At 43.3% G+C, this 24,826-nt stretch overlaps 1 protein-coding gene across 1 annotated transcript in view; it reads left to right on the top strand.

Moving 5' to 3' along the window:
- Window positions 1-14,175: 14,175 nt before the first annotated feature.
- LOC308118552 (aryl hydrocarbon receptor-like) overlaps window positions 14,176-24,826 on the top strand; it is a 49,192-nt gene continuing 38,541 nt past the window's right edge. Inside the window, exons 1-2 of the mRNA XM_080478010.1 lie at window positions 14,176-14,817; window positions 20,587-20,774. Coding sequence (XP_080334136.1) covers window positions 14,777-14,817; window positions 20,587-20,774 — 229 coding nt within the window. The 5' untranslated portion in view covers window positions 14,176-14,776. The remainder of the gene's footprint in view (window positions 14,818-20,586; window positions 20,775-24,826) is intronic.

Consider the following 24,826-nt stretch of genomic DNA (forward strand, 5'->3'; position numbering starts at 1 on the left):
CTACATTTGTGCTCCTGATATCAGTGGAACAGCTGTGAACTCTTCACTTTGCGTCTCTCAGTGTCTCCTCCACCATCCACTACAGCGCGAGCGGCTGGAAATGTTGTGTATTAGCGCCACCTGGAGTTTGTCAATGGATCAGGTTTCGTTTTAGTGAAGTGTTCGGATTTGTGGCCACTAGGGGGCGTGCACACTCCAGCCCGGCCTCCCCTTCACACGTGCTGCAGCAAACAGACTGTTTTCATGGTCGATTTAGATATTCGCTATCAGTACTGAATATTGTAGTATTTTGGGGATTTTGCTGAGTTTTCTGGTTCTTTCTTTCTTTGTTTTGAAGTATTTTCTAGATTTTCTTGTGTTTTCTGGATTTTGTTGTGTTTTCCTTATTTATTTTGTAGTTTCCTTTATTTTGTAGTTTTTTTCCAGTGATTCTTTGACTTTTCAGTTTCTGTTTTTTATTTTTGTTGTATTTTCTGGATTTTGCAGTGTTTTTTATTTTAATAGTATTTTCTGGATTTTGTGGGGTTTTCTAGATTTCATGACATTCGGTGCTTTATGTTGTAGTGTTTTGCGCATCCAGGCCACTGTTCATTAGTAATGCAGGACAAACAAACACTTCTGTCAATAAGAAAACATACAAACTTCCTAAAAGAGATGAGACCGACGTCGCAGGTTGCAGGTTCACATCCATGACCAGCAGAGAGATAAAATGACGACTATTAAAATCCAGCAGATGAAGAAATGAAATGAATGAAGAAACTCAAAAAGAAAAAGTGAGTCAAAGCACAGGAGAGGAAGGTAAATAGAGAGGAAGTCTTACATTAGTAAAATATACTCCTGATAACAATAAATATCACCAAACCAGAGAGAGAGAGAGAGAAAAGTGGTCTAAAGACACAGAGAGAGAGGTGCAAACTAATCATTTAAAACGTTAAACGCTGAAAACTAATTTAATTAGTTTTTGACTCAGGAAATTCTTTTATGGGTTTGATTGTGACGGTGTACAGTAAATGCAAGGTTTTAATAATGGGATCTTTAAAACCTCCTCTGCTCTCCTCACCTCTCTATACCTCTCCTCTCCTCTCTATACCTCTCCTCTCTGTACCTCTCCTCTCCTCTCCTCTCTATACCTCTCCTCTCCTCTCTATACCTCTCCTCTCTGTACCTCTCCTCTCCTCTCTATACCTCTCCTCTCTATACCTCTCCTCATCTCTCTATACCTCTCCACTCCTCTCCTCTCCTCTGCTCTCCTCACCTCTCTATACCTCTCCTCTCCTCTCTGTACCTCTCCTCTGCTCTCCTCATCTCTCTATACCTCTCATCTCCTCTCTATACCTCTCCTCTCCTCTCCTTTCCTCTGTTCTCCTCTCCTCTCTATACCTCTCCTCTCCTTTCCTCTGCTCTCCTCTCCTCTCCTCTCCTCTCCCCTGCTCTCCTCTCCTCTCTATACCTCTCCTCTCCTCTCTATACCTCTCCCCTGCTCTCCTCTCCTCTCCTCTCCATACCTCTCCCCTGCTCTCCTCTCCTCTCTATACCTCTCCTCTCCTCTCCTCTCTATACCTCTCATCTCCTCTCTATACCTCTCCTCTCCTCTCCTTTCCTCTGTTCTCCTCTCCTCTATATACCTCTCCTCTCCTCTCCTTTCCTCTCCTCTCCTCTCCCCTGCTCTCCTCTCCTCTCTATACCTCTCCTCTCCTCTCCTCTCTATACCTCTCCCCTGCTCTCCTCTCCTCTCCTCTCCATACCTCTCCCCTGCTCTCCTCTCCTCTCTATACCTCTCCTCTCCTCTCCTCTCTATACCTCTCCTTTCCTCTCCTCTGCTCTCCTCTCCTCTCTTTCCGGTTCCGGTGGTGGACTGCGAGTGGCGCGGTGTTTGGTGGTTTTTCCCTCCCTGTGTTTTTTCCATCTGATCTAGAACTTTTCATCTCTGTACCTGATCAGGTAAGAGTCATTTATAACTTTCTGAGTGTTGCTGAGTGACCCGGGGATTTTCCCCGGTGAGTTTCAGGAGGAATGGTGTCCCCCGAGACGCCTTCTCCGTCTATCCGGCAGGGAGTACGTATAGTACCGCCGGATAGCAGTGTTACAGTTGAGGACGTTCTGCTGGCCGTCGGTGACCAGGTAGGATATGACATCATCATCTCCGCATGGCGAATGAATCAAGCTGTGGTGGTTTTCCTGAGGGAAGAGGCTCAGGTTCTCCAGCTGGTAGAGAACAGAGTGTTTGTTGAGGAGAACTTTGTTCAAGTCTCGCCGCTGTCAGTCCCGTCAACGTGAATCACCGTGTCCGGTGTGCCGCCGTTCATTTCTAACGAGTCACTTGAGATCGAGCTCCGTAGGTTTGGAAAGTTTGCCAGCGGATTTACAACCGTGAATTTAGGCTGTAAGAATCAGAAGCTGAAGCATGTGAAGTCACTGAGACGACAGTCGTTCATGTTTCTAGATTCACCCTCTCAGGCTCTGGAAGTGTCTTTCAGGGTGAAGCACGGTGAAGCACGGTGAAGCACGGTGAAGCACGGTGAAGCACGGTGAAGCACGGTGAAGCACGGTGAAGCACGGTGAAGCACGGTGAAGCACGGTGAAGCACGGTGAAGCACGGTGAAGCACGGTGACGGGTCCTACATGGTTTACGCTGCTCAGGACAGCTAAAATGTTTCCAGTGTGGAGATGTGGGACACAAACGGGTTGCGTGTCCGCATAAGAAGCAGGGGGCGGCGGCCGCGGATACCGCGTATGGCGCCGCGAGAGGCGCGGATGCTGCGCGCATGGCGCGCACTGCCGCGTCAGGGGATGTGTCCGGCGCTGCGTCCGGGGACGGGTCCGGCGCTGCGTCCGGGGACGGGTCCGGCGCTGCGTCTGGGGACGCTGGGCCTGCGGATGCATCGGAGGTTGCTTGCGCCGTCGCCGCGCCTGAGGAGCGCGGTGTCAAGCGAGCAACCGCTCAAAGCAATGATATGGAGGAAGAAGGGGTACATCCAAAGCGGCAAGCGTCTGTTGAAGCAGAGAACCTGAGCAGCTCTCAGTCTGCTCTCACTGACATCCAGCCTCCAGCTGCAGAGGCTGAAGCCTCAACAAGCTCTGCAGGCTGGGAGGATGTCTCTATTGGTGAAATGATCAACACCCAGGCTTCATGTGAGGGTGAAATGGAGTACGACTCCGGATCAGACACGGTGTCTGTGTGTGAAAGTAATAGGAATACAGATGATCTCTATTCCCTAGAAGATATTAACAACTTCCTAGATATAACATACAAAAAGTCCGTCAAAATCAGCGAATACTTTAGTGACACAGACAAATTCATCAAATCCGTAGACAACCTGAAAAGACTGGTAGGACCCGATAGGACCCGGTAGGAACCGACCTGCTGGATGGAAAAAAAACGGTTTAGGCTCAAAAAAAACATCACGACACTAAGAAAGATTAAAAATGACAGACCTGCCAGAAAAGTCAAGAAAATAAAATGATCATGTTTCACTTGGTGTTTTCCTCTTTACTGTTCTCTGCTCTTGTCCTGCTGTCTCATCCTCATTTCCCATCTCTCCATGCAGAACCTAAAAGTAGGATCTGTGATGGCGAAGCACCCAAAAGCAGAGACGGGTAATCGGAGGTAAAAGGGAACAGTTTTATTCTCTCCGCAAAACACAAAGCGAGCCAGAGAACGGCTGAAAAACCAAAAACAGGAGCGCAAGCAGCAGGCGTCGGAGACGAGACGGGAGGCGACACCAGGACCACTCAGGACGATCGACAATAATCCGGCAGCGCCCTTCGATCAGCTGCCGGCTTAAGTACCACGCTGATCATGATCAGCCTCAGGTGTGTGTGCAGCACTAAGAGAAGGGGAGAGAGAGAGGAGAGGTGCACCACACAGGAAACACAGAACATCACAGGATCTTTAAACATCAATGGTGGAAGGGACAGACATTAAAGACATTTAATATCTGAAGTCACTACTCAGAAAAGGGTAGATGTGCTCTTCTTACAGGAGACACACACGGTTCTATCAGACGAGGTAGATTGGGGTCTATGGTGGGGAGGATCATACTCTTTCAGCCATGGCACCAATTTCAGTGCAGGGGGCGCTGTTCTGTTTCGACTTTCTGCGCACGCGACAGTGTTATCTTCCACTGAAGTGGTGAAGGGACGGCTTCTAGTGGTCAGGGTGGAAATACAGAGCTCTGTGTTTTGTTTTAACATCTACGCCCCTAATCAAGGTCCAGAAAGAGTAGAGTTCTTTAATCTGCTGAAAAACGAACTGGTTCACTGTCGTCATGAGCAAATAATCATTGGTGGAGATTTTAACTGCACACTGGATTTTACCATGGACAGGACAGGTGAGGAGCCTCACCCACAGTCTTCTCAAACACTTAAAGATATCATTACACACCTGGATCTGATAGACACATGGAGGGTCAAGCATCCACAGTCCAGACAGTACACCTGGGTGAGGGCAGGTAACACCTGGGTGAGGGCAGGTAACACCTGGGTGAGGGCAGGTAACACCTGGGTGAGGGCAGGTAACACCAGGGTGAGTGCAGCCAGACTAGATAGGGTGTATATCTCCCAGAGTCTCAGCTCCAGACTGATTCACAGCAATATCAGTCCAGCAGCTTCACTGATCACCACTTCATCACAATAGACTTGGTCTGCTCACCAGGCAAGAGGGTCAAATCTCACTGGTTCTTTAACAACAAATTACTACAGGACAACACTTTCTGCCAGAACTTTGGTTTCTTCTGGGAGCAATGGAAAGGAAAGAAGGGAGATTTTAGTTCCCTAATGCAGTGGTGGGAGGTTGGAAAAGCACAAGTCCGTGTTTTTTGCCAGCAACACACCTCCCATTCCACTGCTAAAATCAAGACAGCAGTTCAGGAGCTTGAAGGCAGGATTAAAAACATTGAGGCAGGATTAAATAGGAACTCTGACCCTGCTATGGGGAACCTGCTGCAGGAGAAAAAGTCAGAGTTGAACTCCTTCCTGCAGGAAAGAGTGAAGGGAGCACTGGTCAGGTCACGTTTTCTCCAGTTAAGAGAGATGGATGCTCCTACTTCCTTCTTTTTTAATCTGGAGAGATCTGTGGCACAGAGGAAGCAGATGACCTGCCTGAAGCTTCCAGGAGGCAGGGTGACCACGAGTCCGGTAGAGATGAGGAGCCATGCAGTGGACTTCTACACTGACCTCTTCAGGGCTGAGCAGTGCAGCATGGAGTGTCAGGGGAAGCTTCTGGAGGGACTTCCTCAGCTCAGCCTGGAGGAGAAGGCTGCCGTGGACAGTGAGCTGACTCTGGAGGAGCTGACAGTTGCCGTCAGCCAGTTGTCATCAGGCCGGGCTCCTGGGATCGATGGTCTCTCTGCTGACCTTCTGAAGCACTTCTGGAACATTCTTGGTCCTGATCTCCATGCTGTCCTGATGTCCATGCTGTCCTGATGGAGTGTTGCAGAGCAGGCTCTCTTCCTGTTTCCTGTCAATGGGCTGTACTTTCCCTACTGCCCAAGAAGGGAGACCTGGCCTTACTAAAGAACTGGAGGCCGGTGGCCCTTCTCTGTACGGACTACAAAGTGCTCTCCAGAGCTCTTTCTAATAGACTTAAGAACATTCTGGAGATGATTGTGCATATGGACCAAACATACTGTGTACCTGACAGAACTATTATGGACAATCTTTTCCTCATGCGAGATGTTTTTGATGTTTGTTTGTCTGATAACACGGTTAATATTGGGATTGTGTGTTTGGATCAGGAGAAGGCCTTTGACAGAGTGGATCACTCATATTTGATTTCTACACTCAGGGCTTTTGGTTTTGGTGATGGTTTTCAGTCATGGATCAGCTTATTGTATAGTGGTGCACAAGTATTGGTGAAAACAGGGGTGGGTCTGAGTCGGCCGGTCCCTGTGGGGGATAAGGCAAGGCTGTCCTATTTCAGGACAACTTTACAGTTTGGCTATTGAGCCCTTACTGTGCAGGTTAAGGGAACGACTCGGTGGCCTCTCTTTACCTGGGTCCTCGAACCTTGACCTAAATTTAACTATTTCTGCGTATGCAGATGATGTCACCATCTTCATTAAAAATCAGGGGATGTACATTGCTTGCAGGACGCCCTGTCTTTATATGAAAAAGCTTCTTCTGCACGGGTGAATTGGGGGAAAAGCGAAGGCTTGTTGCTGGGACGGTGGAGGGATCAAGCAGTCCCCACTCTGCCTGGGGGGCTTCAGTGGGGGAGGGAGGGCTTGAAAATCCTTGGAGTGTTTTTGGGCACGGAGGGCTTTCAAGCTAAAAACTGGGAGGGTGTTAAGGAAAAAGTGTGTGCACGGCTGTCCAAATGGAAATGGCTGCTACCCCAGTTGTCATATAGGGGAAGAGTCCTGGTTGCCAATAACTTGGTCGCCTCGGCTCTTTGGCAAAAGTTCAATGTCCTGACACCACCAAGGACTCTGGTAGATGACATTCAGAGGGCAATGGTGGATTTCTTCTGGTCTGGAAAACACTGGATTCGTGCTGCAGCGCTCTATTTGCCGGTGGCTGAAGGGGGACAGGGGCTGATTGACATCCGGTCCAAAATTGCCTCTTTCAGGCTGCAGGCTGCACAAAGACTACTATACACACCTGGTCCAGGTTGGACCGATACACCGCGACTACTGCTGAGGAGAGCCGGACGCCTGGGTTACGACAAACAGCTCTTCCTCCTGCAGGACGATGGGGCAGACCTTAGGGGCTTGACTCTGTTCTACAGCTCCGTGCTGCAGGTGTGGTGGACTTTAAAGAGAGAGCGTACTCCAGTGGAACATCCTGGTATGTGGGTGTTTGAGGAACCCTTGTTCTTCAATGACTTTCTGAAGACTCAGACGTTGCAATCTGCCAGCTTGCGAGCAAACCTCAGAGAAGCTGGCTGCACCAAGCTGGGTCACCTGATGAAGATGACTGCACCATCCATGGACACTCTGAGAACGAGGAGCAACATCACCTCTACCAGGCTCCTCAGCAGAGTGGTGGAAGAAGTCTGCACTCCCCTACCACATCCCCTCAGATTGTTTGCATAGAGCAGCAGTCTGTACGACCAATGGGATGAAGGAGGTGATTACAGCTTCCCTTCTCTGCTCATCACCCCAGCAGTGGGGGAGGGGCAGGAGGGAGGAGGCCAGCTGCTGTCTTTTACAGCCCCTCATCTGGACACTTTCAGGGATGCAGGGAGAAAGCCTTTGTACCACCTCTGTGTGAAGGTTCTCAACCTAAAGTCTCTGGCAGGGGTGAAGGAGTCGAGGTGGTCTGAGCTTCTTGGCACGGACGCTTCCCCGAAAGGCAGCTGGAGGTCCCTGTACAAGCTGGAGGTCCCTGTACCAGCTGGAGGTCTCTGTACCAGCTGGAGGTCCTTGCACCAGCTGGAGGTCCCTGTACAAGCTACCGGTTGAAAAAAGGACAGCAGACCACCAGTGGAGAGTCGTACATGGTGCGATAGCAACCAATAGGTACGGTGCACACCTGGATCCAGGGGTGGGGGAGGAGTGTCTTTTTTGCACTGAGACAGAAACTTTATTTCATTTGTTTTCACAATGTCCACGATTGTCTGCACTGTTTGAACTGCTAAAAAAGTGGTTTCAGGGGTTTGGAGAGGCGTTTTCCCTCATTTTATTTATATTTGGTCCCAAATACTGTATAAAGAAGAAAAGTGTTCAAACGATGATTAACTTCCTGTCTGCCACTGCTAAGGCGGCCATTTGGTTGACCCGCAAGAACAAGACTCAAGGCGTGGGCAGTGTGGAGGTGGTCCCGGTTCTGCAGGGTCTGCTGAAAGCCAGACTGAGGGTGGAACACACTTATTACAAAATGACGGACAATGTGACGGCCTTTCAGGAGATTTGGGCTGTTGGGGGGGTTTTGTGTTTGGTGGGGGACGACGATGATTTAAATATTAGTTTTTGATTAAGGAAACTCTTTTGATGAGTCTGTTGGTGACTGTTGTACAGTAAATGTTTTAATAAAGGGACATTTAACACTAAAACCAAACCTCTCTACACCTCTCGTCTCCTCTGCTCTCCTCTCCTCTCCTCTCCTCTCTCCTCTCTATACCTCTCCTCTCCTCTCCTCTCCTCTCCTCTCCTCTCCTCTCCTCTCCTCTCCTCTCCTCTCCTCTCTATACCTCTCCTCTCTCCTCTCTATACCTCTCCTCTCCTCTCCTCTCCTCTCCTCTCCTCTCCTCTCCTCTCCTCTCCTCTCCTCTCCTCTGCTCTCCTCTCCTCTCTCCTCTCTATACCTCTCCTCTCCTCTCCTCTCCTCTCCTCTCCTCTCTATACCTCTCCTCTGCTCTCCTCACCTCTCCTCACCTCTCCTCTCCTCTCCTCTCCTGTGAGTTTAGAGTGGGAGGGGGTGGGGAGCGACTCCTAACTGCTGAGTTGTCTGTACTTTCAGCACTCGTGTTCGATTGCGTCGACTTTAGCTGTTTTTTTTACACACTTGAAAACGATTTACAGACGGACAACTTCTGAGACAACTTCTGAGACAACTTCTGAGACAACTTTTGCAGATTCAGGTTTTTCTGAATTCTTTTACACATTGAGAACTTTAACTTCAGACAGACAGACAACTCTCCATACACATAGACAAATACTTTTGCGACAATACTATTCCCATACCCCAACCCCTTTAAAAAAAAAAGTAAAAGGAATCCTAGAAAGTTGAATCAAAAATCTATAATTGAATGAAGAAATAAATATGCATACTTTTTTCATTTCTCCTTAAACTAAGGCAACTGAGATCATTTATAATAACAGTTACTTCGACATGTTACTGCAAACTTTAATTCCATGTAGTTATAAACTTCACAATATGTTTTTGAGGAGTAACTGTGATTAATTGTCTCTTTCATTACTTGCACAACTGTTACTTTCACGATCAGTCATCTGAAAGTGTGTTTTCTATCTAAATTCAAGTCATGCCTCTGTTGTACACTTGGTGGCAGTGTTGAGTCACTTCAGTTTGTCCACCAAGTTTCGGGTATTTTTGGTAATGGCACTGATCCAGATGTGGGTAAACAAATACTCACATTGACCAGTGGAAACCAAGAGCTTCGGTTATGGTGCTATTTTCCCTCTGCAGCTTCTTAGAGTGGCTCACTGCACCACCTACTGGTGCAAACCCGCACTGCAAGACAAGGCAGGTTAGGACAAGCTGGATCACTGAGGTGTCAAACACTTTGTAGTTCAGGGGCCATATTCAGTCCAATTTCTTCTTGACTCGATTGGACCAGTAAAATACTGTCATAAAAACCTTTGAAACTTTTCCAAGTTTTTCTTTCTTGTGGTTCAGAGTACATGTGATGAAAAAATTTCTATATTTCTGCAAAGAAAACGAACAAAAGAAAACCCCTGTTATGACAGAAAATGGCTCCAATGTCAACATAAAGGCTTTATTTTTTCTTTCAGGACAGCATCACTGACATCTCAACTCAGGTTCAGTGTTTTGTTGTGTCCACTACTCTTAAGAGCATTTTTTAACAATCAAAATCAATGTTTTGTTTGAAAAATTTAAAATCTGCTTGGTTTGGGCTGTGGGTGCCTGTGGTGGTGTGAGGGATAGAGCTGTTGGTCTTTTGTCAGATTTGGTTTTTCGTTTTGTCAGATTTTGGTTTTTTTTTCCTTATTTTTTTCCTTTACCTTGGTAATAATAATAAACCAGCAACTAAAAACTTAACATGTAGGTAGTGGATAATACTTAATAATCCCGCATTTCATACAAAACTCACCTTATGGTAAGCAGTGTATTAACATGCTCATGGAACATTAAAAGGTGCAAGAATCCCCTGAAACATAACGAAATATAAACCTGCCTATAAACGAGAAAGTAGCTGTTAGACTTTTACAGGTGACCCACTGACCATCATCAGAACATTTAAAACTGAAAAAGGATTGGGTGGGTCAAATTTATTTTTCCTCCTATAATAACAGAAGTCGGGGGGGGGGGGAGTGTTGCCATTTTGATTCATAAAAATCTTCCAATTAAAATTGAACATGTTGATTCAGATCCAGCCGGCTGTTATGTATTGATTTACATCAATATGGTGGAACTGTTTGTATCGTGAACACTTACGCTGCAACAAACATAGAACTATCTTTCTTCGCCAAATTGACTTTATTGATTGATGAATTCGGAACGCCAAACACAATTATAGACGACTGGAACTGCTTTTTTGACGCAAAATTAGATAAACACCCTCGTAATACCAGAACTTCACTAACACCCAGACAGAAAGCGTTAAACCAATTACTGGAGGAAACTGGATTTGGTGTATATTTGGCGTCGATTAAAGCCAGTCGATAAGAACCCTCAGAAATCCTCCTCATGAACTGATTTCATTTCAGTTCCACAAAATTCTGTTGAATTGATTGAAAATGTGCCATCGGATCAATTCATATTTCAGATCATGCTCCAGTTTTCTTGCATATGAAAGTATCAAAAACATTACTCACATTGAAGTACATGGATTTGTAATCGGCCCATATTATCAGACCCAGAATTTTTTTCTTCCACTCACAAAGAACTTCTGCTTTTCATGGCAGAAAATGACAATGAATATAAAAACCCTCCAGTTCTATGGGAAACAACTAGGGCTTATCTGGGAGGATTAATTATTGCTTGTTGTTCAGCTACAAAAAAAAAGAAGCTGAGTGTTAAGAAACGTCTGGAAGAAGCTGAATTAACACATAAACAAAACGGTAGTGAAGCGAATTGGGCCGATCTCTTAAGTACAAGAACGGCACTCAAAGCCCTCTTCACCCAAAATGCAGAAAAAACACTGTTTACGAAAAAATATAAAGTATATGAACAGGCCAATAGAAGAGAGAAATATCTTTCTAATCTTATTCATAATAACGTTCCAAATAAAAGAATAACACAAATTAAAGACAAAAATGGGAAACTGCATCATTTAAAGGTCTTTCATGAATACTACTCGTCTCTGAATACTGCTAATCTAACCGATATTCACAGACATATCAAGCGCTTTTTTGAACAGTTAAACTTGACTAGAATATCTGCAGTAGATGAACTGAGCTGTGAGAAGGATATAAGGTGAAGATATAGAGAAATAGAGAAGGTGATCGATGCTCTGCCTTCAGGGAAGACGTGTCGGCCAGACGGACTGACTCACAAACATATAAAGCTGTTTAGGACATGGTGCTAACAAATCTGTATAAACATGCCTTCTCTGTCAAAAGACTACCCACTTCTATTCAACAGGCTTTAATTAAAGTATTATTAAAGGAAAATAGGGACCCAAATAACCCCTACCTCTTATAGGCCCACAAGCTTTCAAAATACAGACGGTACGATTTTAGCAAAACTGCTTGAGACCCGAATAAAAAGTATTGTACCAAGAATTGTGAATCATGATCAAACAGGATTTGTGGCAAATAGAAAGTCATATTCAAATATCAGAAGAGTCCTAGATATAATACAGTATGTCACAATAAAAAAATCTAATGCTTTGATTGTGACATTAGATCAGAAAGTATTTGATAACATTATTTGTTTCACACTTTACAGGAATTCTCTTCTGGTGAAGTTTTTTTGGGTGAAACTCTTATACTGCACTCCAGAAGCCTCAGTTTGTATAAATGGAGGAACATCAGATCCAGTTCTGATCATCAAAAGCAGTGAAGAAGGATGTCCCCTGTCCCCTGTCTCCTCTACTCGTTTCAGCGACGGAGCCGCTGGCTGTGATGATCAGAAGCTCCTCATCAGTTAAAGGATCCAAACTAAAGGAAGAACAAACAAGATCTCTCTTTATGCAGACGATAGCCTTTTATTTTTTAGTGATCCATTATCTTCTCTTCCACTACTTTTGAATATAATTAATGAATTCGGAGAGCTATCTGGATGTTAAGTAAACTTTGAGAAATCTCTGGTTCTACCAATGGGGAGAATGGAATATTCTCATTTAACAAAATAAATGCCCTTTAGGTTATCGACTGACGGGTTTTAATACCTGGGTTTTTACACTTCACCCAGAATTGGTGAATTAATAGAAATGAATCTGACCTCAGTCGTCAAAGAAATTAAAAGTGATTTACAAAGATGGTAATTATCATTGATCGGTAGAGTGGCCGTCATTAAAATGAATATACTACCACGATTATTATACTCATTGCAGTTATTACCTAACCATGTTCCAGAAGTTTTGTTTAGGTCAACACATCACCTGATAGGAAAGTTTCTCTGGAGGTCGACGTCCACGAATAAAACTGTAAGGATGACAGCTACCAGTGGATGAAGGAGGCCGAGTACTGCCAAATATTAAATACTGTTTCTGGGTTGCTCAAATAAAATACATCTTGGAATGGATCAGAGGTGACGGTGCATCTTCTTCAATAAACACAGGACTTTCATCTCTCCCATTTATAAAGAAGACTTCTCTAATAAATGAGCTCAATGAAAAAGCAATTGGTAAAAATACTTTGAGAACATGGAAACAAGTACAACGTCATTTTGGAACTACAGAACAACATTCCTTTCTGGATCCCATCGATGAAAATACTGATTATTTTCCCTCCTGCAACGACGTAGGTTTTAAAATGTGGCGAGACGCCGGAGTAACTCAGATTCATAACCTATTTTCAGGTGAGAACCTAAAATCTCCCAACCGAGGACTGAATATGATCTTCCACAGACACGCTTCTTTCAATATTTACAAATCAGAAACTACATTCAGTCAATTCCGACATATAAAAAAGCTCAGAATTTAAATTTATGGGACCGTAGTACTTAAAGTGCTTCAACTGAAAAAGAAATCTTTAAGTTACCTGCATAAAAACATGTTTGTCAAACCTACCCTGATGAAAACTAAAAATCTTTGGAATGAGGACTTCGGCGCCACCTGGAGGAAATAGGATGAACACATTTATTTAAAGGCAAAAAAAAATCACATGTTCAAATAAATCCTACGAAACCCAATATAAAATTATTCACAGACTTCAGGCGACACCAGTGATACATAGTAAATATGATTCAGAGAGCGCCCCCTTGTGCCCAAAACGCAAAAACAGTGTGGGAACATACAGTCATTTAATGTGGTTTAGCTCTAAGATTCAATACAATCAGAGATTAATCAAGAACTGGCGATCAATATCCCCTCTGATCCGTATCACATGGTTTTAGGATGGGAAACAAATACTCAACATAAATACATCTTGAGAATTCTACTTTTTGCTGCCCGCTGTGCAATATTACTAAGATGGTTAGGTGAAGAAAGTATTTTCTCAGTGAAGCTTTTAGAAAGGCGGTCCTTTGTACCTGAAGGGTCTCTGAATTCTTAAAAAATAAATTGTTCTCCCATTGCTCTATACTTTAAGGAGGAATGGATAAAAGTGATTTGTAAAGATAAAACAGAATAATAGATTATATGAATTTATTCGTTTTCATCTTTGGTGAACACATTGACAGAGAATTATATCTGATTTGATTCATAACATAACACACCATTTACCACCTGAGTAAACCAAAAGGTTTGTCTTTTATTGTTCTTTATTCTATTATTATTATGATGATGATGATGATTATTGTTATTATTATTTATTTTGTATTAGTGTTTTGTTTTGTCTTGTTATGTTTTGTATGTGTTCACTTTGTGATGCTCTATTATGAAAAGATAAAAATGATTGATTAAAAAAACAACCTGCTTGATGGTTTGGGCCCCTGCTTCTTCAGCAATATCATTTTTAAAGTGACATTTTGACTGAAGGTTTGTGTTTTTCAGCTTTAAAATTAAATTAAAATATTATAAGAAGCACCTTTTAAGAGTTTTTCCACTCGACATCTGCTTTGTTGTCCCCGTTTTCTCATGCATGATGATGATGATGATGATGATGATGATGATGGTGATGATGAAGCCTCTTTGTCTCATGTGAAACCTGCACACTTCTCGATGCATTCAGATCCATCATTCCATTATTTAAAAGTATAACTAACCCCTGACCCACATTCCGCCTGCACACTAAACCGCCGGCTCTCAGCGGCGCGCTGATTGGACGGCGCCTCTTGCTCGGGCGCGCGCCGTCGTGGACGCGCCCGGCCTGTGTTTCCAGGAGACTCTTCCACGTGCCTGCGCATTCATCCCGCGCACCCAGGTCCCCTCCTCCAACCAGGCGCGCGCCGTGGAGAGACTTCAGTTGCGCAAAATCTGTGTCGGGCGTGCCCGTTGGAGGAATGCGCGCTCCCGCTGCCCTCCTCCTCCTCCTCCTCGCGGCTCCTGCGCTAATTGAAAAGCACCGCAGATGTTGAGGGTGAAAAATGGAAATATTTGAAGCTTCATCTGCGACTTTTTGAGCTTCTTTGTTTGCTTTTACGCGCAGGAGAAATGAGGCGGTTTGACGCACATTGTGCGCCTCTTCTCTTCATCAGCGCATCAGGATGAAAACTCAACGTCTCTTTTTTTTACCTGGAACAAGTTGATCTCACTGTGAGGCTGTGTGGATAAATCCTGCTTTCCTTTTTCTGGATTTTTGCTGCCGGGTTGTGGACGAAAATTGTGCTGCGTCATTTGTTTGTTTGCGGATTTTGATTTGCCGCTGAAGAGCGTCCCGTCCCGATCACACGCAACTTCTCCGCGCCGCTGAGCCCGATGTGCACCTGACGATTCATCCGTTTGATTTTCTCTTTTCCCTTCGACGTGTTTGCGGACATACATGCGGAGGATTGCTGCGGAATATTTGCGTGAGGTTTTACATGTAGCGGAGAAGGAGTTGTGCGGTTTTGCGGGATTTGTCAGGAGGCTTATATAAGAAGAGTCGCCATGTATGCAGGACGCAAGAGGAGAAAACCAGTCCAGAGAGCGTGAGTTTATTTCCTGTTAATCCTCCATTTAAAAATCATTTTAAATTAATCTTTAAGTATTTTTTGTTTGTGCGTGAAATCCGGAGAAGAGAAGTTACTTTTGTTCGAAAATGCGCAAATCTGCTCCAAATCACATTGTTTTTCTCTCTCGTAATCAAATAATTGAGTCTAATGAGGCAGATTATTAATTGTTGATATTTTCCTGAATGTTTCGTTTGGCCGTTTGGATGTTTTCAGCGCGTCGAGGAGTTTAATGGCAGCGGATTATTTCAGGCCTGCCGCGGCCTCACTCTAACCTTCGTTTCATTTCCTTTATTTCTCCTCTTCTTTTATGGTTTTCTATCCATTTGTTTGCACAATCCTCCAACTGCACATAGAAATAAGACGGATATAAACTTGTTTGCGTTTGTATTTTGTTTATTTTCGCAACATTTGTGAGCCCGAAGCTGCATGTTTACGCCATTTTCTGCCAAAACGCCCTTCAGAGGACCAACGGGCCGTTTTATTCACTTTTTCTTCCTACGCTATCAAACAATGTTTAATATTTGTTAGTTGTTTTGATGAAATTGTGAATTTCTTCAGTTTTTTTCTGGTAAAGTGACCCGTTTTGTGGACTTGTGCATGTTATTATTTCTTTTTCTAAACGACCTAATTGCAATAAGAGGGAACATTAGATGATGGGAGTGAAGTAGATGTTTTAACTCCTGAAATAGTTTGTTATTATATTTCTCAGCTGCAGCTTTATAATGTTTAGTACATCGTCTCTCCATCCACCTGACGGTTGTATTTACCAATAGATAATGAGAATAACTGCTTGAACCTTCAGCATTTAAAGAAAACAACACATTATATTCATAATTCTCCATAATGTAGACGAGGTATTTAAGGAGACTAAAGTGCATTACAGATATTTCTTCACTTAGAAGTGACGGAATATGTGAGATTTGGTGAGTTTTAGACTTTTCTTTTTACATGAGATTTTACGCATTTTTGTTTTAATAACTTTCTGAATCAGATTGTTTGTTTGATTTTGACTTGAATGTTTAAAATCGTGTTATCCTGCCAAACCTGCCCGTCGTTTATAAGTTTCACCAGCCTGTTAGAAAGCGAAGCCCCCCGCGAGCTCAGTAGGCAGAGCACGAGACTCACAATCTCCAGGTAGAGGGTTCACCACGCCGGGCGCCACCTTCCTGTGGGCTCCCCACCTGGAGGAAAGGTTCTTAATGGGTGCTGTGGTACCTGGGTGACGGTGCTCAGGCTGACACCACCACCACCCGGAGACGGATAAGAGGGAGGAGATGGATGGATGGATGTTATAAAGCATGCTGACACTGTTAAAGGAGTAGATTAAGTCTAAATCGATGTGGGAGTTTTGTGGTCAAAGCTGCAAACTGGTGCCTCAGATTAAAATCCCTCTCTGTGAGTCAGTGGATGTCATCTCTGCTCTGTGGTCGCTCGATAATTCATGAAGTGACCTGATGGGCCGCAGCCTTTCTATCGGCAGCCATTAAACACCTTTTAATGTGGAAGAATCCGATCTGGAACTGGTGAAGGCCTTAAAAAAAAGAGGAGACTCAGCGTCTGTGGGACAAAACCAAAAAGATTCCCCACAATCCTCCTGGTGCTGACACACAACGAGGGTGGGACGAGGTGGGACGCTTTCTGGATGGGGAACAGCGTGCTATTCCAAACCCGTATTTTTCTTTATTAAATTAAAATAAATGTGAAAATGACAGTTTACGTGCACAGACACTGTCATGGAGAGAGAAAACGGTCCTACTGTGGCAGCAGCACAGTGACATCCCCTCTTCGCTGTGCAGGATAAACACGTCTCCATCCATGCGTAATTACGCACAGTGACGGGAAGGTCCGTGAAGGCAGCACGGCTGATGCTCTGTTTGTGTGTGAAGAAGGAAGAAAAAAAAACCTGAGTTCAGCCTTTTAAATCAGGTTCAGATCAGGCTGGGAGAAGAGAAGTGGGAAAAATGTGGCATTAAAAGGAGATCACAGGTTAAAGTGTCGGACCAGAGGGGATTTTGTGGGAATCAGAAATGTTAAAAAAATAAATAAAAAAGCCTTTAGTCCTTTGAGTGTTTGTAAAGTAGCTCACCTTGGCCTAAAATGTCGATTCATTCCCCGGGAAATCTTATAAATGCTTAATTTACTCAAATGAAGTTGCGTCACTTCCCTACAAAAAGTAAAAGCTTGTGTCTTTTCCTCAGTTTTTACTTTTCCTTCCAATGTGAGGAATATATATATATATATATATATATATCTATATATATATATATATATATATAGGTTTTTAGCAGTTTTCTAAATAATTCAGCCCTTCAAATGTGTTTTATATTTCCCCTCAATTCGAAACTTAAAAAAATGTCAAGCATCTAAAATGAACCAAACAAAAAAACCTAGAAAAAGTCCCATTTCGAAGCAGCGCTCCTTTTTACTCATTGTAATGATTTTTAAAACATTATTTGAAACTAAAATTTTTATTATTTGCACCCCAAGGTTTTGGCACTATTTAAGTATAATTGAAATATAAAATATGTGGCCTTCTATTTGTTAATTTGAGGGCAAACTATTTTAGATTATTTAAGTAAAAAGCAATAATTATAGAATTAATGAAATGTTTTGATTTATTAGTGTAGAGAAACTGAAGCGTGAACTGTTTTCTTAAAGTCTTATTTTTGATGACATCTCAGCTCATGACTGCAGATTTTAAGACAAAAAAAACGGATTTCCATTTTCACTCTTTCACTCTGAAGCAATCATGTTGGATTAAATTAAAACAAATACAATTAAACATCTAAGTAGAACCAACCAACATCTGGAAATGAGAAGGTTTTTGGTTTTTTAATTATGAATTTAAATTCATATTTAATTTCACACAGATTACTAAAAACTCCTGAATTCTGTGTTCGGTCCCCAAAATCTACAATAATCTAGAAAAATAAAAATAATGAATGAACATGGCAGAAAGAAGATTTTTTTCCCTGTTTTTTTAGTTTTATTTCTTTGACTTATAATCCAGTTGTATTGATCAACCAAAATGTTGCTTTTCTTCAAAGTTGTCAAAAGTATTAAGATTTTAAACTGGCGGGAAAATCCAGTTGTCAGATTAACTTTTTTAAAGAAGGAAAAGTACAAAACAAATCCAGTTTTTGATAAACTCTGAGTTTAACACCTGTAATTCTTGCATCATATTGGTCAGTGTGGCTGCTTTGCAAATACTTTTCAGAAACAAAGAAAACTGCAATAACCTAAGTTCCTCTGTACGCGGTCGTAGTATTCTGCCATCATCGATGTGACTTGATCGCTCTTCACTTCATTTTCTGCAGCTTGATGTGGAGAAATGTTAATAAATACTAAATAATGATAAAAGTTGCTCTCAGCTTCCTTCATCCTCTGGAACCCAGAATCCTCCTCAGTCAACTCAGCAAATTCTTCTTTAAGGAATTTGAGGAGGAGAAAGTGCAAATACTTGTTTAAATCTTCATAAGAAGTCAACTTGAATAGAGTAATACAATATACATGCTTTTTTTAATTAAAGTTATAAAGTTATTTATTATCAGTCCATTAAGATCTTGAGTTAAAAACAGTATATATATATATTGGTACTTTTCCTTTATTCTCTATTTCTTCCTTTTCAGTGAAATGTAAATGTTTTCAGTCTAAATACACTTTGTGAATATTCGCCAATGAATACAGAAACAGAAAATCCTCCATATAAACAGATTTGTGGAAGCTGAAACTTTTACACTCGTGACTTTGCCAATCAAACTTTCTGTCTCAATCTGCTGCATAATCTCCTCACAACACAGATTATTTACACTGAATGAATAAACCCAGGAGCCTGAACAAACGGGCGGGCTGGAGCTGATAGAAATCCTTTTAAAGACATGAAATGTTCCATCAGAAGACTCAATTTTAATTTCCATAATGTGACATTTGGAGTTATATTCTATCCATTGTCTGCTTTATCCTACTAATCCTCCACCGCAGCAGAATATGAACACTGGAGCCCAACTAATGACTGACTGCTGAAAGAGGAAGTGGTTTTCTTTGGATTTGCTCCTAAACGGAATGTTTTAATGGTAAAATGGACAAATTCTTATTATTATTGTTCATTAATGAGCCAATTTCACCACCAAATTATATTATATATGCATTTGAATGACTATAGGATGTGATATTAGAAAACATTTATTTTATTAGAAATGTTTTGAAAAAAGCAGCAGAACTTAAATGAAGAATCATAAAATGTAAATTGAAGTTGTGAGAAACAAAATCTTTTCTTTTTTCTTTTTCTAAATGCAGAAACGCCGAATCTCTTCAACCTGTAAGAGTTTAAAATAGAATAAAGGATGATATTTATCCTCCGATCAGTGGTTCTGAGAGAGAAACTCAGTTTGTAGAGAAAATGAGGAAGGAACCTGCTTCTGGGGGGAGAAAACTAAAACTAAAACAGTTTCATTATTAAAACAGTTTCATTATTTCTTTGAGAACGGTTTTAATAAGTGTTTGTAAATGATGAGTCATCATTTACAAACAGAATTAAAATACCTCAGATGTAGAGTTTGTCCTAATCATAGAGGACGTATCGTACATAACGACCAAAAGAAAAAACAAATAGATCCTGGTATTAAAATTAATTCTGCTTTATTGGTGCAAATAACTTGTTTCTTTATCTTCTAAATGTTTTCTGTGTCGGTCCAGAGACTTTATAATCTCCTGCAGGACAAAACGTTGCTCTAATCTCTGAAAACAGTCTCTCATACACACACACACACACACACACACACACACACACACACACACACACACACACACACACACACACACACACACACACACACACACTGTGATTTCAGGGTAAAAAGGTAGAAAGTTTTCATGGAAATATCTGTAATCAAACATGATATTTCAAGTATTTTATTTAATAAACAAATAAATGTTTCTCTGAATAACGACCAAAACCAGAGCAACATACTGTAAAACCTGTCAAAAGATGGTTTAAAAACCAGTCTAATGAAATAGTTTTGCTGAAATGAACCGTACAAACCAGATTAAATGAGTTTAAAAACTAAAGTACGTCTAAAACAAGTCAGGAAATCTGAGAAATCAATCTGGACCCACTGCGTTTGTTTTTACCCAGTCTTAAAACGTAATAAAATACATCATAAACTGGTGGGAAAAGCTGCTAAAATATACCCTGTAATAATAATCCAGCACAAATCTCAAAGTAACTTTAAAACTTAAACGAATCTTAAATGTCTAAAAATGGGTTAAAATACACCGAAATGGGTTAAAATACACCGAAATGGGTTAAAATGCCTTTTAAAAGTTGCTCTCATGACAGATGTGACTCACTGAGGTCAATCAAACACATCAAACTCCCAATCCAGAGTAAAGTCATAGAAATCTAATCTAACCTAATCTGTGGAAATTGACAAATCCCTGAAAACCGTCTGGAACTAGTGTAAACCTTAGACATGGATTAAAGCAGTCAGAGTGAAAAGAGCTTCTAAAGTTCTGAGTGGGACGGCAGGGAGATGATTCCTGCTGGAGCCAGCAGAGAGACAGGACTGATGACCGGAGCGTCTCGGGACACTTGGGTTCTTTAATCCCTCGTCGTTCCTTTGAAACCAGCTTCACACTGATTCTTTGGACTTTGTTCACCATGAGAGTGAAACAGAGACGTGTTCACTCTCTGAAACGCTGCTTGCTGCTCTGCTCATGTCTTCCTCCCGTTGCCTTGGCGACCAGGGTGAAGCAGCCCTCGGCCGAGGGGGCCAAGTCCAACCCGTCCAAACGGCACCGGGATCGTCTGAACGGGGAGCTGGAGCGTCTGGCCAGCCTGCTGCCGTTCCCTGAAGAGGTCACCACCAGCCTGGACAAGCTGTCCATCCTCCGCCTGAGCGTCAGCTACCTGCGGGCCAAGAACTTCTTCTCCGGTGAGCTCTCACTTCTGATCCAACACTCTTCACTCTGTCAGGCTCACTTTAATAACACTCCACTGGGAACTAGTGAAACGTTTACATTTTAATACCCGAATCAGAAAACAAACAAGTTCACCAGGGAAGCAAATACCTGAAGAAGATCTGGTGTGAAAAGAATCTTCTGTTCACAGAAAGAAAATCCCAAATTAGTTGAAATCTGATTGTTAAAAGTGTCAAAAACAACTCCGGTCCAGATGGTCCTTTACTGGGGGTGGTCCAGGACCCGGGTCACATGGGATGGTCCGGGACTCGGGTCACTTGGGAGAGGGCGGACTTGAGAATTTCCGTTCACATTCACTTTAGAGACCGGATCAAACCGCCTGGAAAACGTCACACAGTTACCTCAGCTGCTGGTTAGGGGGCGCTGTCACCTGAAACAAACACTGACCAGGGAGGAAGTGAAGAAGAACCACGGCTCATTGATTGGTCCAGACCGAAACAGGAAGTCCTGCCACTTTAGCCCGTGGAGGCTAGGCTAGTTAGCTTGTGGCTAATGGGTCAGAAACAACCGCGATATATCGTCTTCAGACCAGATCGATGAGAGTCTTCCTCACTCCATCTTCCTCACTATTTCTTCCTCTCTACATCTTCCTCACTACGTCTTCCTCACTACTTCTTCCTCACTACTTCTTCCTCACTACTTCTTGTCTAGTTCTTCCTCACTACTTCCTGTCTAGTTCTTCCTCACTACGTCTTCCTCACTATTTCTTCCTCTCTACATCTTCCTCACTACATCTTCCTCACTACGTCTTCGTCACTACGTCTTCCTCACTATTTCTTCCTCTCTACATCTTCCTCACCATGTCTTCCTCATTATTTCTTCCTTACTCCATCTTCCTCACTACGTCTTCCTCACTATTTCTCCCTCTCTACATCTTCCTCACTACGTCTTCCTCACTACTTCCTGTCTAGTTCTTCCTCACTACGTCTTCCTCACTATTTCTTCCTCTCTACATCTTCCTCACTACATCTTCCTCACTACGTCTTCCTCACTATTTCTCCCTCTCTACATCTTCCTCACTACGTCTTCCTCACTACTTCCTGTCTAGTTCTTCCTCACTACGTCTTCCTCACTATTTCTTCCTCTCTACATCTTCCTCTCTACATCTTCCTCACTACATCTTCCTCACTACGTCTTCCTCACTACTTCCTGTCTAGTTCTTCCTCACTACTTCTTCCTCACTATTTCTTCCTCTCTACATCTTCCTCACCATGTCTTCCTCATTATTTCTTCCTTACTCCATCTTCCTCACTACGTCTTCCTCACTATTTCTCCCTCTCTACATCTTCCTCACTACGTCTTCCTCTCTACATCTTCCTCTCTACTTCTTCCTCTCTACATCTTCCTCACTACGTCTTCCTCACTATTTCTTCCTCACTATTTCTTCCTCACTATATCTTCCTCACTACATCTTCCTCTCTACGTCTTCCTCTCTACATCTTCCTCACTACGTCTTCCTCACTTTGTCTTCCTCACTATTTCTTCCTCTCCACATCTTCCTCACTACGTCTTCCTCACTACATCTTCCTCACTACGTCTTCCTCACTGGGTCTTCCTCACTACTTCTTCCTCACTACGTCTTCCTCACTATTTCTTCCTCTCTACATCTTCCTCACTTCGTCTTCCTCTCTACGCCTTCCTCTCTACATCTTCCTCTCTACGTCTTCCTCTCTACTTCTTCCTCACTACATCTTCCTAACTACGTCTTCCTAACTACGTCTTCCTCACTACGTCTTCCTCTCTACTTCTTCCTCACTACATCTTCCTCACTACGTCTTCCTCTCTACGTCTTCCTCACTACTTCTTCCTCACTACATCTTCCTCACTACGTCTTCCTCACTATATCTTCCTCACTACATCTTCTTCACTACATCTTCCTCACTACGTCTTCCTCTCTACGTCTTCCTCACTACTTCTTCCTCACTACATCTTCCTCACTACGTCTTCCTCACTATATCTTCCTCACTACATCTTCTTCACTACATCTTCCTCACTACGTCTTCCTCTCTACGTCTTCCTCACTACTCCATGTCTACACCGCAAGATATTTTCCAACTCTTTCTTTCTGTCTGCTTCTTCTGATTCGCGCGGTTCGCTATAAAACAATAACACATTTGAATTTCTCAGAACGATATTAAACTCGTCCAAAACTTAATTTGCCAAATAGCTAATGTGACATTTTATTATAAAACCAGTTAAAATCAGTTTAATATCGGCCCGAACTGGTGTAAAACCACCAGATTAGAAACAATCCAAAAACAGTTCAAACAAACTGTAAACGACAAACAAATCTCTGGTTTTTCTTTTACAAAATTCTCAGTGTTTCTCCACAGGATGGATTCAGCTGCACGTCGTTGGTGTTTTCCTATTTATCAGAGCAGCAGAGTGTTGTTTCTTTCTTTTAAAGTCATCAGACAAAAACTGAATGAAGATCAGAAAACGAGCAGATCAGCACTTCAAACCGACCTTAGCCACACGGTGAAGTTCAGCTCAAAACACTCCTGCATGTCTCGCAGGGTCTGAGCTGTTTACATACAACAAATTATGAAGTTGTCACACAGAGGTGGGTCGTCAGGGGCAACAGAGCTGCTTTTTAAGCATAAGAGCTCTGAGCTCGTTAATTACTTAGAGACTGTCCAGGAAGTAGGCTAATGCAGTTAGACAAGAGGTTTGGTCTATAGGCTGCGCGGCGGCCGACGGCTGCCCAACTCCACCATCAATAATTCACCGTGACCGGCCCAGCAGCTGGAGGATCCCCCATATGACAGTGAAGGAGACGGGTGGTAAAGTAATGTCATGAAAAGAGGGAAATGTTCTGGACTGGAGTCTCTGTACAGCCGTACAGCACTGTCCGAGCAGCTGAGCCCGAAAACCATCCCCCTCTCATGCCCCTCTCATGCCCCGCTCATGCCCCGCTCATGCCTGTCTCACACCCCTCTCAGGCCTGTCTCACGCCCGACTCACACCCCTTTCACGCCCCTCTCATGCCCTTCTCATTCCCAGCTCATGTCCATCTCACGCCTGTCTCACGCCCAGCTCATGCCCCTCTCATGCCCGGCTCACACCCCTCTCACACCCCTCTCACGCCTGTCTCACATCCCTCTCACGCCTGTCTCACACTCCTCTCAGGCCCGGCTCATGCCCCTCTCATGCCCCTCTCATGCCCCTCTCATCATGCCCAGCTCACACTCCTCTCATGCCTGTCTCACGCCCAGCTCATGCCCCTCTCATGCCCCTCCCACGCCCCTCCCACGCCTGACTCATGCCCCTCTCATTCCCCTCTCATCCCCCTCTCATCCCCCTCTCATGCTCCTCTCATGCCCCTCTCATGCCCGGCTCACACCTCGTCGCACACCCCTCTCACGCCTGTCTCACGCCCAGCTCATGCCCCTCTCATGCCTGGCTCACATCCTTCTCACGCCCGGCTGACGCCCCTCTCTTGCCCCTCTGATGCCCGGCTCACCCCAAACAGCCATTTTCAAGAAACCGCTGCCTTAAACAAACATTGCCCTGCCGCCATTTCATAAATTCTTTATACTCTTAATTATTCATACCACGAGAGCATCCGCCGGACGCATTGCAGCATTCTCCTTGAAAGATCGCCGCCTAAAATAACAATTCTCCTAACGGTTGGAGGAAAGACGTACCAGGCTTGTGGCGGCCAAGTGTTCATAGCGACGTTGCTCTTCCTATCATTGTGAAGCAGAATTCACCAAGCGTTGGATGGTTCACACACTACTAGTGAACGTGAGCTGGATTAGACCGTCGTGAGACACGTTAGTTTGACCCTGCTGATGATGTGTCGTTGAAATAGTAATATTAAATGCAACGTTGGAGCTGGTTTTAATGGAAACCAAAGCAGAGCGCTTCTCCTCATCATCATATACGTCTCACACACATACGCACACACACACACACACACACACACACACACAAACCATCTTAACGATTCATTCAACATACCCAAGCGAGCAGCTCGCCTGTAGTGACGCTCTCAATAAAGACG

This window comes from Lipophrys pholis (assembly GCF_963383615.2).
Source record: "Lipophrys pholis genome assembly, chromosome: 13".
Classification (NCBI taxonomy): Eukaryota; Metazoa; Chordata; class Actinopteri; order Blenniiformes; family Blenniidae; genus Lipophrys; species Lipophrys pholis.